The sequence below is a fragment of the Augochlora pura genome, chromosome 7 (genome assembly GCF_028453695.1).
Source record: "Augochlora pura isolate Apur16 chromosome 7, APUR_v2.2.1, whole genome shotgun sequence".
Taxonomy (NCBI): Eukaryota; Metazoa; Arthropoda; class Insecta; order Hymenoptera; family Halictidae; genus Augochlora; species Augochlora pura.
In genome coordinates, this window is record NC_135778.1 from 7302218 (window position 1) to 7319635 (window position 17418).

The window sequence follows — 17418 nt, forward strand, 5'->3', positions numbered from 1 at the left end:
TGTGTTGCACATAAGTCTAGTTCTTTCGGACCTTTTATTAATTTTTTCTACAAACTATGTTCAAAAATTCTAGTTTCGATTGCTAAATATTTATATAATTTCCTCAAAAACGATTTTTCCAAGCAACTGCAATCACTTCTCAGAAGACTACACTAATATTTAGCAGTCGAAAAAAAAAATTTGAGCACATTCGATAGTCGATATAAATAAAAGCACAAAAAAGCTCATTCTCATTTGTTGCACTAAAATCACTTCTAAATAATATTTAAATAATGTAAAATTTCGGTGATAAAGAAATAGCTGCGTTTATAGAACTAGAAAATTGTTTTATTTCAGAGTCCTGATTTAATTATTTATAATACAAAATACGAAACGGAGCTTCATATTAGTATAAAATCGAAAGATTCTACATATACAATATTATCAAAAAAATATGCATTGTATTTATACTTTAATCCATAGTAGTATTCTCTGGACAATTTTTTCTTGTATGCCCTAAAAACATAAATATAATTAGAGGCAATGTAAATAATAATTTGAGATGCATTTATTATACCAATATAGAATGATTTCGATATGCAGTAGTATGTTTTGGGTGCATGTTTCTAAACTATTTTTTCCTTAAGCATAATTAACGTCCTTACGGTTAAAAGCGATATGCACTTACAACATTAGAAATCATAGAAATCATTCTGTTTTGATATATATTATAGTAGTGGATCCTGATCCGGCACGGCATTAAGCCGTAGCTTAATCAATTAGCGAGAATCAGAATAAAAATCACTTTATTCTCATTAACAAATGATTCGTTGCTGAAACAGGATGTACTGCAAATGCGATGCACAGTAAAATGATGTGAATAAAACGCGCGACCTCTTACGTAGGAAGGTAGAAAAACGTGTGGGATTAGGTTTCAATACTATATTACAGAAACTTGTCAGTAATTTGTTCATAGAAACACTAATGAATGTACTAACCTTCTATTCCGCAAACGCCGCATTTCCTTTTGCCACCTGGTTTCCTTTCTGTATTTCCACGTCCTCTACCTCTAGATGGTTTATTGTTTCGTTCAACAAAAGAAGTATTAGAATTTTGAACCGTCTCGTCTGACCATTGAAAGAATTTACAAGACTCGTTCATTGGTTTTGGACACGAATAAAATAGCCGACCTTTGTTGGGACCATCTTTCTGTACAGTTCGTCTGTGACACGAACGAAAATGGTATAATACACATATTAAGAACAACCGAGAAATTATGTTCAAACAATTACTCACTCTTTCGCTAATTGGTTACAGTGACATTTAAGACTCTCTGATCCAGAAATATCATTTTGTCCCCATGAACTAGAAGTGCTCGGTCCAGCATTAATATTGGTGGTTGTCATGTGGCTTGTGTTTCCATTTGAATTATTTTTCATTTCTTGCGCATCGTCTGCCGCCCACAAAAAGAAATCACAACCAGCACCCTGAGGTTTGGCACACTTATAGAATAATCTTCCTAAAACATGTATTACAAATACAATGACAAAATCACATAACAGTCATTTTGCAAATATCTGAAAATAAAATTCTATGTGATACCTTGATTCGGCCCTGCTTTCTTTACAGTTAATTGAATCGCGTTTTCATGACACCGACACACAATATCAGAATTATTATCGACACCACTCCATGTTTTATTTTGATCCATTCCTGGTTGTTTAAAGTTGTTGAAGGGATCGTTTTTCTTCGAGTCCTGTCGTTTCTTAGAATTTCGATCATTGTCTCTTGATCTATCTCTTGATCTATTAGTATTGCGATGATTAATATTATTTTGAGATCTGACAAGCCCTACAGATGTGTTATTTTCAGATAAATTTGTCCTATTTTGAACCCGAGATTGTTGAGTTCCACTGTTTCTTACTGAAAGTTGATTGGGAACAACAGATGATCTTGATCCACTGAATGTACTATTGTAACCACTATCGTTTGTTGATTGCCTAACAACCATAACGTTCTCATCTTTAATATTCATTATTTCATTAAATGAAGGATCACAGCCACCGATGCAAGTTGTGTAAGTAGTACCAAACAGTGGAAAAGCATTTCTAGTCAACTTGAATGTCATCTTCCGCATATTTCCGGCGCACTAGAAAAATTGAATTGATTAAATGTTATTCACCTTACAGATATGCTCATTTACGTACTTGTGAACAAACGTCATTCAGCACTTCGACAGATTCTACATTTGAGGGAAACCATATGGCATTGTTACATGTTGGATATCCCATACAGCCAATATATTTTCCATTGCCCTGTTTTCTGTCCTTGAGAGTCATATTTGACCTACATTTTGGACATTTGAAGATAGCAATATCTACTTGTGGATTATTAACTTGCATTTGTTGAATTTCGTTTGGTTGTTCTCCAAGATAATCAGCCAAAGCACTATCAATTAAATTCGCACGTTCCAATGCAATTTTAAATACATCGCGATATTTATTTATTTGACTTTGTAAAATATCATTTGGGTTCTTTTGTCGCTCACATATCCTGTACAAAAAATTAAAACGTTAAAACTACTTTTGTAAATGGCAACAATTGCTTAAAATTGTAAGCAAATTATTTGAGAGAATACATACAACTTAAGATTGTTCTCTAAATCAGCTCTCAAGTTTGGTTTGGACATTTGAAATCCCATGTTGTCGTATCCCATCACTAATCCGATACCAAGTTTCCCAGGCATTAAATGTTTTCCATCTATTAAACCTACATATTGACGTGATTTTATTGTATCTATGTGTTCAGCATGTGTAGCATCTGTGCCAATACCAAATTTGTCCATTAAAGTAATCAAGTCTGCTTCAGTTAGCAATTGTGGTGGAGACGTTTCTTCCTGTACCATATTAATACTGGTAGGTCTAAAAGTCTGTCCTTCTTCGTATACAGGAATTTCTTTGTCGCTCCACTTTTCATATATATATACATTTAAATAATTTCTTTCAATAATTTGTAAACCATTGGTAACAAACTTTTCGCCTGCTATATCAATTTCTACTGTTGTTTCTCGTCCTTCTGCGTTTTTAGATAGACAAGCCAAAAAATGTCGAACCACAAATTCGTAAACCTTTCCTTCATTGCCTGTAATGAAACATTAAACGAAATGTCGTAAAACAGTTTTAGCAATTATATAATAAAGTTCACCTTGTAAATTATTGCTGAATTTTGTTGGATGTATGGGAGGATGGGCTTGATCACTTTTTTTCCCTTGTCGAGGATTTAATCCTTCTTGAAGTAATTGCTGTGCAAAACTACCCCAATTAGAACTATCAACTTGCTGATTTACTAATGGTACAAGATTCAATTCCTTTGGAAATATATTCGTTTCTGTACGTGGGTAACTAATTAAACCCTGAGTATATAATTTTTCAGCTATTTTCATGGTTTCTTTGGCACTTAAGTGAAGTTTCCTAGACCCTTGTTTCTCCAGCTCCTAAATTTATATAAATGACAGATATTCGTTAATGACTTGTCATTTTCATCTCAACAAATATTTTATACTTACAACTGTGTCCAATGGTAATGGTCTCCATTTGCTTTTAGGCTTACTTGTTACTTTTTCTACTGTGGCATTGGGATCTTCTAAACATGTCTCTAGCAGGATTTCACACGGTAATTTTTCAAATAATCTCCCTCTCACCCATCTGAATTCCACTGTAATCTCATCACGAGTTTCCGTTACTTTTAGCTTCCAATACGGCTCTGGTTTGAACTTTTCTATAGCTAAATATCTTTCAACTACAAATCCCAAGGTTGGGAATTGACAACTGCCATAACTGATAAGCATATCAGCAAGATTTCTGGGAAATACTTTTTGAAGTCTCAATGTTTGAAACCTAGTAAATGCAGCACCTAGAAGCATTAATATGTTTAAATGCTATATTATAACAAATATTTACTTGCATTCTCACTTGATGGAATTTTCTTTATATATACCTATTCTCAGATCAAGTTCACTACGGACATCAACAGCATTACTGACCGCTTCATCTGGATCACACAGATTTTGTAGTGCTCTACTCACAGATGCTTGTGTGATTTCAGAAAACTTTGCTCTGCGCACAGACGGATTTATTAATAGGTAAAATATATTAAACCGACTTGGGTGTTTATGTGTTTACCTATATATACGTATATTAGATTTAACTGCTTGACAGACTTGAATAATTTCAAACCCAATATTTTCTCCTTCGCGATCACAATCTGTCCAAATGATTAATGCACTGCACTTTTTTACTTCTCTTTCTAGAGTTTGCTTAATTTTAACATAATTTTCTTCTATGCATTGCTTTGTGACAGGTGCATCGAATAAACTTAGGGGATGACAACCGTCCCATTTACGATATGCTCCTGTAAATGCATAATTCAACAAGTGACCAGACACAGAAGTCATAGTCATATCACAATTCTGACCCCATACATTGCAATTAAATTCATATATTTTATTGTAGGGTGACAATCCTTCTCTCTGTAACACAGTAGGAAAATTCAGATAGTAAATATCTCACTGATATTCTTATTTGTTTTAACGAATAAGATTATGACATAATTACACGTTTAAGGTTACCACGGGACAAGTAACCGGCAATATGTTTTGCTGCATCATTTTTTTCTGCAACGTTAAGGACTTTCATTATCGTCTTAGATCCGATATATCTTGCCGAAAAAAGATACAGTATCGGTTTATAAACATTTAACATTAGATGTTCTAACATTGGTTCTAAATGGTAAGGTTATAACATCAAACTGTTCGAATAATCCCATAATTTGGAAGTTTTTCGGAGTGAAACTTAGAAGAAAAAAATGAGGACATTGGATAACTTTGTATAAACATCAAAGGTCTAACTTTAATACGCGACTTTAGAATGGCGTTTCAATTATCAAATAGTTTTGAAACTAAAGTTCAATTAATGCTTCCCACTCTAGTAGCACACTACAAGGCTGCAGCTTGATTTGTTAGCGAGACTTGATATTGGAATTTTCTTTGCTCTGATTGGTTGATGATTCACTATTGAAACCGTGTTGTTCTCGCAGTGAAAGATAAAGGGGGAAATAATGAACGAGCAAGAAATCATGAAATCAGTACAATTGCTTCTGAAAAAAAGTAACACCGTTCAACGATGTAGCTTGTCTCATTCTATCGTGTATGCTGCCCCCCATTTTCAACCATCCGTTCGGTTGGCGCGCACTCTGCGGTACGCAATGCGAAATTTTTGTACATGTGCTTCGAATAATAAAATCAGTCGCCTCATAATAATGCACATTACGATATGTTGCGAAATAATACAATATTTTATCAAAGATATGGAAAATAATAGTTGTTAGATACCTAATTTAATCAATATTTCAATTAGCTCTTTTATTTAAATTTTAATAAGCCTTGACACAAAAGGAAACAAAATCGATTTGAATTATTTAAATTTTAATAATATCTTTTAAATGCTACAAATTCCATCTAATTAAAAAAAAATTTGATTTGAAAATACATTTTTCTACGTTTCGTGATGTAAAGGTAATACTAAAACAATTAATTCTTATTTAAAGAAAACTATAATGAACAAAACAGAATGACTGGCGGAATAGTCGGCCGAATGGTTGTCTGCAACGACATCCTACCACCCCCTGCACAACAAGGTGTTCTGGTTTCCAGCGAGTGCTCCCCTAAGCCCCGTCCTTTGATGGTAGAAAAACATCTTCGAACTCGTAGCTGTCTAACGTCCGACTGTCTCCCAAGGGAACCGAGAGCTAAAAGAAGACGACCAACGGGCGTCATGATTTTTGCGAAACGAGATATAAGAGACGGACAGTTGGATGATATACTTGTTCCTCTAGGCTCTTGGCTCTAGTCTCCATGGCTTATAATCCACTACTCCCCTGCATTGGTCATTACGTCAGCCAAGCTTCCGCGAGATGTACTTGGCGAATAGGAAAATCATTGGTCATTCATCATCAATCATTGGAGGTTGCGCATACACTTTGACGTATAGGTACGGCGTTTAGCCCGGCAGGTGTGCTTGCCGGATAGTTGAGTACCTCAATGCCGATCTTGGATCACAGGCAGCAACCTCAGATCGGCCATGCGGGGTGGGTTCGTCACGTTATTCTTCTCGTTTGCGCCTGTCCTTACGTACGAATCGCTCGGACAGACTGGAGGAGCGATAAAGATATTGCACGCCTTCATCTGGGCGGCTCACTCTCGCCTCAAGATCTAAAGTGTCGCAAAACTAAAAGTATTCGGGACCAAAAATGAGCTCCTATCTGCTAGACCCTCGATGAAATGCTTTGGAACCGCATTGAGCTCAGCATTTTATACCCGTGACGCAGCAGCTCGAACGTCTCGTGATTGGCCACAACTGCTTGTTAGGGGCCGCAGCATGCCCAACACTGATTGGCGCGCTTGATCGTAAGCCCGCGATGAATCTCATCGTCAGCCCCTCCTTCTTCTATAAAGAGGGGTGCGTCGCTTTACATATCTCTTTACTCACCCAGCTCGGTCCATAGACGCGGAAAGTTTCACCAATCACCGGGTTGAGCCAAAGCGTCCATTGTTTATCTCCAATCCGGATTCGACAACGGGTTGGTCCTGATCGGCGCCCATAACTTTACGCTATTCGGGAGGGGCTGCATGCGACAAGACAGATTGAAGATGGAATGAGGGTCTTCATCATTCCCAACGAGATCGATTTATTTCAATCCACATTCTTTTATTGATTCCAGCTTAACAAGTTACGAGACTAACTAACAATCCTCTTATCTATTCCCTCGTAGGTTCTGACCTACGTGAGTTAATTTCCTGTGGGTCGCGGTGGTAAAACAAACGGCTTGTCCACACCTTCCTTCATTGTGGGTCCCGATTATGAAACAAATATCGACTTGTTTGTAAATTACTTTCACGTAGGCCCGGTAGAGAAACAAATATTGGCTTGTCCACAACTAACAAAACTCTTATATTCCCAACAAACAACACGAATCCTCGGTCACGTACGAATTTTTATTTGTGTTAAAGTTCATTTGGTAAAATTGGCTATTTCATCTAACTTAATAACTTATAACATTGAACGAAATTAGTATATTAGAGAAAAAAAATTGTCGATAAAGTAGAAAATGTTAACTATCTGCATCCGCCATAGTATGTATACCCACTAGATGACAGGACAGGTATCCATAAAAAGTTTCTACCAAATTCAATTAGATAAACCAAAATTGGGGGGAATTTCGGCAAGTAGAAACCCAATTATAGTTCAGGTGTAGAATTTTGAGTGTATCTCTAAGAGAGTGACGATACATTTCTAATATGGCATGGTAAGGTATGATTGGTGAAATATCTGCCAATAGATGGCACGAGAATTAGGATTAATGTCTGGGTAAGGTCTACTTGGGTCTATCGCCCTGCCTTAGCTTTCGAGATAGATCTAGATTTGAAGCAGAGATCTCTTGTCGCAAACCGGAGGGTTGCTTGCAGTCCGGAGTGAGTGCGACACCATGCCAATTTTGTACTATAATATCTCGAAAACTAAGGTCGAGCGGCATTTATATCGTGACACGCTAATTTATCAAGAGCACTGGAAATGCGTCAGATTTCGGTGCACATAACAATTTTAACAAATGAATTTCCAAATTCAGGACTTCGAGTCTTGGACTTTTCTCGACAAAATCTATTCGACTGTACACTGGAAAGTAAAACAAATGGAAGCTTCCAAGAAAAAGTTTAATCTAAATATTTTTATCAGTAATGTAAAATAAATTATGTTATTTCTATTGTATATACCTTATATAAATAAGTAATAATAATAATAATAATAATAATAGAAATAAATAATAGTGCATAAATGAAATTATACAGAAGAAGAAAATTAAGTAGGGACTCCTGATTCTTCTTTGTTGGATTATGGTTTAGAATAAAACAGGTGATTGAAGTTATAATCCGATGCCGCCTTGTCAAAAAATTGGGACTTTGTTCCTAAAAAATCTGACCATGAAGCGGACATGGCGATGCCTTCTGGCAAGAGGAAGATGATTCATCTCTTAACACTTCATTTGGAATTTCCCGAAAGAAAAAGTTAAAAAGTAAAATTTCTCTAAATCTTGTGATTAGTCATTCTATGGGTATGAATCAATAACGGATCAAGATAGTTCTGGGAAGTTATCGACCAAGTGGCCATCTGCTAGCAAGCCCAGGAAACAGCAACTACAATGAATACCAGACATTATTATCTCGAGCTTCTCCTATAAAGATAAGCTATCGCGAATTATAGAAAACCAAAGTGACTATAACTTTCAATGAAGGTCGAGTAGAAGACATGTTCGTCAGAATGTGTTTCATTATTTTTGTGTCTATGCGTTCCTTCTCGAAGTACATAGATTCCATGTATGTATAACAGCCCGTACAATAACGTAACCTTAGCCCAGTTCTACATATTTGTAATAAACAATTTATTAATTAAATTGGTACGCTTCAGACTAACATCAACCACGTTCGCTAAATAACTGGATAAGCTAATGTAGCCGAGCGTAGAATCGTTTTGAAAGTAAAATTAATCGTGCGAAACCTATCCTTACACGTGACTCATAAAGATCTCGCAATTAGAGCGTCATAATTGAATCATAGGGTGCGCGTCAGTGCGGTGTGCGTGGCAAAATTAATTTCTATGTCTGACCAAACTGGTTGAGCGGGAAACGAAAACTGTGAAATGTTAAATCGATAATTTTTACATATGATTCACGTGTGCTTGCACATTTTCTCGTGAATTGATTTAACTGTTCTCATTTTTCATTATCCAAGCTATACGATAAGAATTAATAACTTCGCGGTGTTTGCGCAGCGTCGTAGTTACGAGAAAACGACGTTATTAGTTTACATAGAATGACGATTTCGATTTTCCACACAGAATTTCCATAACCGTTATGCCGGCGCGAGATAACAATGCAAATAATTAACCACCAATAAAGCATTTCCGGGCAGGTTGTGTAACGGAGTGTACGCCTGTGTTTGAGCATGCGACGTATGTACATCACGAGAAAATCTCTTCGCGTGAACGTTCAAGGTTCGATTAAAATCATCCACCTTTCGCTTCGATGTAATTGACGCACAGGCAATACACTTGTCGTTTCTTAGGGTCCGGGATCATTTCAACATTGCTTCTTTGTGATATGAAACAGGGATCATCGGTCCACCCATGCTGCTAATCAAATCATAAACGTTCATTTCGCTTTGCCTACAAAAATATGTTTCCATTATCATTGCATTACTACTGATAAAGGAATATACTGTATTGTAATATAGTATAATTACTATTATTTATGAATTATTATTTTTTATGAATTATTAATAAATAAGACACAAAAATTATTACGGCTGCAAAATAAGATGTATTGTACTTCATATAAACATAGAATTGGACGTAATATTCATTCACTTTTAAATCGTCTTTCTCAACAAAATTTTCTTTATGCAATGTATGGTGGCGTTCTTTATGCACTCTCATGTGATTTAACTCTTTTAACCCCAGCTTTTCTATTGATATTTTAATTAGTTTTCGACTAGAAATTGATGATGAAATTGTAAGTTGGAGGTAGCTATATGTCAATTTTAGAAGCTGTGCGGCGATTTTGAAAATTCGCACATATGTATTCCATTAATTTTTTTCAATGGGATAGTGGGATATATGTGTCTCGATAACGATAACAATGAACATGCATTATTAAGTTTTTCCAATATAATATGTATCGTACAATTATATAAATATAGTACAAGGTTCTTATTTTTTTATATACAAAGTGTCCCATTTAAGTTCCGATTGTAAAAAATCTTGTAGACACGTGATTGAAAAAGAAAACTATCACACATCCTTCATTATTTCATGCGGGGAGTAAAATGGCACTAACAGTTTTCTTATGCATGGTCATTTTCAAAGCTGTGTTAAGTTTCTCTTGCTTTTTCTATTACGAGCCTATATCTTTTTATTTAGGAATCATAGTCTACGTAAAAAATGCACAATTTTTGTTTGAAATCATAGTGCACACTAATAGGTTTCGCTGGACACCATATATGCATTCATAGCACTCCAAAGATTATACGAAGCAAACAATTAAAGACTATTTCGTAACTAAAGCAAAGGACACTGTGTGCCCATCGCATTATTTCATAGGATGGATAATAAACGGCAGGCTCGTGTAGCGGAGGTTCTATTTTCGAATAGGAAGCAAACGTTTCCTGTGCAAGCACGCGAAAGAAGACGTAAGGAAATGAATGGCGTAGAATAAGCCCGCGATAGTTACGGCTGACGGTTGGTCAGCGCTGGCTCATTTACACTCGTCTATTATTCTTATTTTCTGACTGGCGCCAGGTTATGGACAACGTATAAATATATATATATATACGCGTAATTAAAGGTAGAAACACGCTAATGTCACGTCACATGAAATCACAGGAAAAATAATATGTGTAATTCGACCACGCGAAATGTGATACTGATCTGTTCCGAACGCCTTTAAAATAACAGAAGTATGTAGGGTTTGTCACATATTTTCACGCAACGTGACATTAGTATGTTTCTATCTCAATTTCCCGTGGAATTACATATACATCTATCGTTTGCGATGGCGGGGAGGAGTATGACGTCTAAGAACCCCGTCGGTTTCTACTGTTTCACTATCGACGATTTTTTCTTTGGATCTTCGATAGTATACGCAGTATCGGAAAGTCGAATTTCTATAAGATCTGAATGTCAATTCAGAATGTAATTGAAGCCGTAATACGAAACAATTCCAGAAAACGTAAAGAATCTTTAAGCTCCAAACTGGTAATAACTTGCTCTTCTTCTACTAGAAAATATAAGAAACAATTCTTTTGATCTTGTACAGACTAAAGTATTTAGTTTATATATTATAATATATAATTTATAATAAATATTAATTAATTAAATTATTAATATTATTAATATATCATAATATATACTATATATTTATATACACTTACTATATGTATATTAAGTATTAGGTTGGTGCATATGAAATGTCGGATTTTTAAGCGAGTATATAAAACTGCATATCTTTTTTCAAAAGCTATTGATTTAATCAAAATGTGCCCCATTTGTTTCAATGCACTTTTCCCAACGCGAGTTTAATTCATAAATGTCTGTCTTCAAGAAATTCTGATTTTTCGAATCAATAAACTGTAGCATGGAATTTTTCAGATTGTCTCCATTTACGTACTGTTTAGCCCACAAAAACTACGCATAAGTCGTACAAAACAATTGTGAAATTAAATGAAGTAAAACATAAAATTTTATAAAATATAGATCTTTCGCCAAGCGACTTTCGCTATTTTAAACATTCAGGACAGTTTTACGGGATAAATAGTATATAGTGTTCATGCAGGATAAATAGTATATAGTATTCATATGCATCAACCTAATAAAATGCACTTTATCGCATAAGATAGAAATACTATAAGCCAGAAGATTTATTTCGATTTATAGCGCTCGACGGGCGAGCGCCGCTGTGGACGACGGGTATTGGAGCCCGCAGTATTTTGGGCGGATATATCCTCCAGCCGTCCGCTAAGGGTCTCTAATGTCCGAGAGGTAGAGGGGAAGTTACGAAAATACGGTAAAATGCAAGCGCAGAGCTGCTCAACATGCTTCGCGCGGTGGGTAATGGAACAGCCACGCGCCGAGGGCGAACCTACTGGCAACGTCTTATCGCTGACGTCAGAGAAGAAAAACTCAAGTGTTTACGTTTTTCATGCTAGGGTTCGTTCTATTTCTCTTAATCCCGACATTATTTATGACAGGTCGCTGTCACATTCCTCAGCCGAACAACGTGTAATGGCAACACCGTCCTAAAACTGCTCAAAATCTGCCCGAGCCTTTACGGACTAAATAGTATATCCCTTAGCGGACGGCTGGCGGATATATCCGCCCACAATACTGCGCGCTCCTATACCCGTCGTCCACAGCGAAGCTCGCCCGCCGAGCGCCGCCGTCCGCAAAGGGATATAAATGAAGACAGTCTGAAATATTCCATATCAGAGTTCATTAATTCTAAAGATCAGAATTTGTTTAATACAGGCATTTCTGTATTGATATCTTGTTGAAAAGGGTGTAGTAAAGCAAACGGGGCATATTTTGATTAAATCAACAGGTTTTGAAAAAATATAGACAGTTTTATATATTTACGTAAACATCCGACATTTCATATGCACCAACCTAATACTTATGTATAATAATACAATACTTTTTCTCCTCTTTCTCACACACATACTATCTCCCAAAACCTAAATTATGTTACATAGAGTCCTTTTTCGACACTGCAATAGAAACTTTTGAAATGATAATCTAACATTTCAATAAAATTATATGTTCGTGTCAATACCGAATTGAAAATGATTAAAAGTTATGATTACACTGTTACCGGTTTCAAGCCCGACGTATATTCTTCGTGCACCGTACGAGCATAAATTAAGTTTGCAATGCGGATTGCTAGGGAAGTCATCGTATGCAAATCGATTGACGAGACTGCAGGGTGAATTATGTCCATGTTACTGTATGTTATGGTTAACAAAGACACAGGTAGTACAGTCGCATCGTTATTTAAGTACTCTACGAACTAGCTTACAATTAATTAATAATCGAACAGTGCATCATCCGTTATTATGCTATTACTGCTCTGGTACTAAAACACAAACTTTATTAAGCTTTTTTAGATATACTAATATCATTATACTGTCCATTGCTTGCTAATTTTTCCTTAGATGTTACAGATAACATCTTAACACCTTAGATGTTACAAATAACTTTTAAACATCAGTCTCATGGATACTGAAACTTTATAGATTTTGTTAACAGAAAGTACAAAAATCATTTAATTTTCTATATTTCTTAAAGATTCTACAAAACAAAGGCAAGCTTGTCGTAAAATCGTCTGAATCAATTGTAAGGAATAAAAATTCACTAAAAGTGTATTTCCTTTTTTATAATATCTTTAATGCTTAGCATTCTGTCATAAATGTTTCATTTTTGTTATATGGGCCTAAAATCTATGGTTCAGTTGTTGCATTTAAACGCTACCATAATAATTGCTAATTAATTCTCCACGACCAGAAAAGATTTCTATTCAGAAGTTCCACAATCCCTAATGAAACGGTCACGTGCGATAGAATATCAGAATCGATTGTTCCGCAGTGGTTTTGCTCGTTAACGAATTTCTTGTATCGCGTGAACGTCAGTTCCTATTCACCATAGTCTGATCGATAACCGGTCACTCCAATGTTTGATCGATCCTCATTGGCATTGACCTTAACAACCTACGACCGCGCATCTGGGATTACGTGGAAAAAAACCTGGGAACAGCTCCGCTTGTATCTTGTATACCACCGCGGCGATCCGCATTGCATAATCCACCATTTTATACAAATTAACTTACGATAAGCATGATCACAGTCTTGGTAATTGTTGTTTTGCAGATCCGCTATTATAGATAATCACTTCTGAACCAACGCGACGACTCGAAACACAAAAGTTTTGTAAGCGGTCGACGCGACGACGGAATACGCTTCGACTGTGCGCTCAGCTTTCGAGAATCTTCGAAGTTATATGTACTATGTTAGAATTGTAATTAGTTATGGGAATAACTTAATATTTCTCATTGTTTCAACTTTCAATTAGAACTTTTGTTTATTCGAGGAAAGTGTAAAATATGTCCTTTCTCTATGTTTTCGATAAGCAACTTAATTCAACTGAATAAAAATAATAACGATAAGAAAAGACAAAATAAATTCTCGCATGCCTTCGCGATTCATACGTATCAGGTGGTAAATAAAAGATTTATTGGATTGATTTTTCTATTCAACCTATTTGTTGAAATTTAACATACGACGTTCAACGAGAAGTGGCACGAAATATAAACAGCTGCATCCAAGCGACGTATTATCGGGCCATGGACGAATCACAATTTTCGGTTCCTTTAACATAAGGCTACTCTGCTCGAGGGCCCTCGATAAGAGTCCTTTCAAATTTATCCCTTATCATCGATGTATAACAGCTGCACATCTGCAACTACAACACCGATCACGCGAATGTTCTATTTACATTTTGTGCTCACCGATCAAGCAAATTCTCTTGGATTCTGTTTTTATTTCGTGTCCACAGTGTTTTCGTTTTTACTTCGCCAATGGTATATTTAACGCGAATATTCAATTAATTTTGCGAAAATGAAATTAAACCGCGAAACATCAAGATGTTATTGTCTTAACCCTTTGCAGCCGAAGCTATTTTAACTGTACATCTGAAATAAAATTTCTGGATCATAGTATCTGCATTTTATGTAACAGAGTGCACTTTTGTACGAAATTGATTCGAATCACTCATACTAATAGTGTCACTATGCAATAATATTTTAAATCTGAGCTTTATTTGTATAAAAATTATCTTGAGACGTGACAGAACAATTTTACTGGTGCCTCAGAGTCACAACTCGAGTGCAAAGGGTTAATCATCGATGGAATATCAACAATATTAGCTAATAACGAAAATATCCTTGTTAAAATATAAAAAGTTGTAAATTAACAGAGACGCTCCGCTAATTCATCGATTGTAACCACCGCGTAACATTCTGCGCTATGCGTGTTCCTAGATTTTACAAAAATTCAACAGAATTTCTTACAGAAACGGATGCTACACACCGCTGTTGCTCAATATTTCCATTTCTAATACTGGTTCCGAAATACTCAAATCCGCGAAACTAGATATATTTGAAAGATTAATCAACAAACTGAATAAAAACGAATAAAATTGTAAAGTTTTCACAGTTACATAATTGTAAGGATAAGGATATCGTCGTCGAAAATGCTGAGAGGAATCGCAGAGAAGCGAAGAGAAATCAAGTTGTTCGTTCTACAGTTTCGTACGAGATTCTTCAGCGTGCAAGTTCACGGCTCCTTGAGCGATACGGATACTTGCAAGGTCATCGAGTGTGCAAATACTGTGATTACAGCCCTGTACAGATGCAGTTTCTTTCCCATTGTCAAGAAATGGAACGAAATTGATGTAAAACGGCATACAGTAACGAAAATATTGGGACAATTTTTTGAAACCGAATAACTTTATTAGAACTAGATTAAACGACTTGAATTTTTTTTCGATGATGGAGGGACTTATTATACTAGGCAATAGTTATACTACTTTGTTACAATTTCGTTATTACTAAAAATTTCAAAAGGAATTTAGAAAACGGCCGCGCGACGATAGTTTTTGTACACGGTGCGGCATCAAACTCAGCTGATCGAGCTTGAAGCCTGCCTAGGTGAACGACCAGTAACAATATACATACACCGAACGGCTACATGTTTAACCGTCACGGTGTAACTGTCGCTCGGCTTATCTTCCAATGATCCTAAAATCAAATCCGCTACCTATTTTCCATTGTTATCCGTGCGGCACCGTCCATTAGGTTATTCATTGTCTTCGTTCACGATAACGAACATTCGCTGCTGTCTAATTCTTCTACTATTTAAAAATCCTACCCCTTTTTGACCAGTGTTTCTGGTATTTCTGACCAGAATATGCAAAATATACGCAAAATGCAAAATTGTAACAGCCTATCAAAATACGTATACATTTGCATAAAAATACGCAGCCTATATGTTATAAATGTTTGTCTACAAGTTAGAGTTAGAAGAAAAGAAAATTAAAATTCATTTTACAGGTAATATCGCAAAGTAGATACCAGATGTCAACTGTCTGGGTTAATCATCTTTGTTCCCTTCTCCCGTTCCAGGATCGACGATAACGATGGATCACATACAAAAGAATGAAACAACTATTTCGAGGTCATGGTCGGAGTGCACAGCGCGGAAAATGTGTGCCGCATCGATTGTCTTCGATGTGGCTGTAACGTACGTGGGAACGTCGTACGCGGAACGATAATCCACCGTGTCCAATGACGCTGATAAGCCGGATAGAAATATCGATCACAGTTGGTACCGCTTGTAATTATGCAGACTATTCGGTTCGTGGGTTTCGGTACCATCGCGTATCAGTTTCCAACTATTCGAGCTACCCGCCATTGTTCACCGCGCTATCACGTTGATTCGCAATGGCGAACTGCTAACTGAATTTCGTACTAATTCGCCTCCTTGAAAGACGGCCGTTAATTATCGTGCACCGAGATTGCGGTATTTGCCAACACGACTTACCTCCGATCGTTTCTACACGCTAAGCCAAAGTAAAACTCTGCAATGTTCTCCTTTAAACATTACTTGATCTTCGATGCAAATCTAATTCTAGCTTTCACGTTTTATAATTCAAAATTGTGCAAGAACCTGTATTTGTGTCACAAAATTCTATTACACATTGTTTAGTAAATTAGTTCTTTTAACATCCAAAAAATTATATAATATATGTATATATAATTTTGAATAAATTATACCGTTTTTAACTTTGCATAACGGACCATGGTGGCCGGTGGCCGGATCTTGCATCCTCTCCTCTTTTCGCATTAAATGCTACGCGGACTATCCAGCATTGACTTTAGAAGCGCATTTATTCAAATCTTCCTTCTTACGAATTAAATATTGATCAACATGCATACTTAATTTGCACCATATATTTTCAATTACCCGAAATATATGTTCCATGTATCGTCAATCAATTATATTTAATCTTTTATCATATCGACGAATATGAATCTTTAATTTGCTGCATGCATTTTTGAACCTATTTATCGAAGAAGGAACTGAATTTGTAAATCAATCAACTTTTAATAACGCTATCAAAGTTTAACACTATCTTACAAATTCTTTTACGACTAGCATCAATTACATTAAAATTACAGACGAACATTCGCTTTTGTCTTTCTGAACTTGCAAATTATTTTTCCTAAAAATTTTCGAGATGTATTTTTTTATTAAAAAATTTGTCCACATACGGAACCTCATGCTGCAAATTTTCTTAGTAATAAAAATTTACTGTAAGATATTTTTTGATATTACTATTCCGTTGTTTTTCTTACGCAAAAGCGTATATAATTTATCAATATTTTCCTTCTAGATAAATGCAGTACCAAAATACTTAGCTCTTGCGACTTTTAATTTTCTCTAAAGTAATTCTTTCGATCAAACTTTTGAGGTAAAATACTTCTTTCGTGTCGTCGTAATAGTATTATATAGATAATAATATTTTATCAATTTATTAAATACAATATCGGGATCCGAAAAAATTTGTACACTAATGCTACTCGCAATAATTTTAGTCATTTGTCATTCATCATTCCATCATTCAATAAATAGAATTTCAGTTTTCTCAAATCATTCTATTATACAATTATACAGTTGAGCAGTTGGATCAATCTTCGTTCCCCGTCTCACGCAGTCACGGCAGA

At 35.7% G+C, this 17418-nt stretch overlaps 1 protein-coding gene across 3 annotated transcripts; it reads right to left on the bottom strand.

Annotated features, from left to right (window-relative positions):
* Nucleotides 1–322: 322 nt before the first annotated feature.
* Top3alpha (topoisomerase 3-alpha) lies at nt 323–4957 on the bottom strand. Of its 3 annotated transcripts, none has more exons than XM_078186578.1 (11): nt 4607–4957; nt 4161–4507; nt 3976–4094; nt 3545–3891; nt 3184–3472; nt 2622–3120; nt 2187–2532; nt 1582–2128; nt 1276–1498; nt 978–1201; nt 323–495 (listed from the first exon to the last, which is right to left on the bottom strand). In XM_078186578.1, exons 1-11 carry the CDS (start codon nt 4643–4645, stop codon nt 452–454), a joined length of 3024 nt encoding a protein of 1007 aa, XP_078042704.1. In that variant the 5' UTR covers nt 4646–4957; the 3' UTR covers nt 323–451. The 3 variants fall into 3 exon arrangements, with proteins under 3 accessions (XP_078042704.1, XP_078042703.1, XP_078042705.1); XM_078186577.1 differs by having other exon boundaries at nt 4593–4957; XM_078186579.1 differs by lacking the exons at nt 323–495; nt 978–1201 and having other exon boundaries at nt 1359–1498; nt 1582–1830; nt 1904–2128; nt 4593–4957.
* Nucleotides 4958–17418: the final 12461 nt, after the last annotated feature.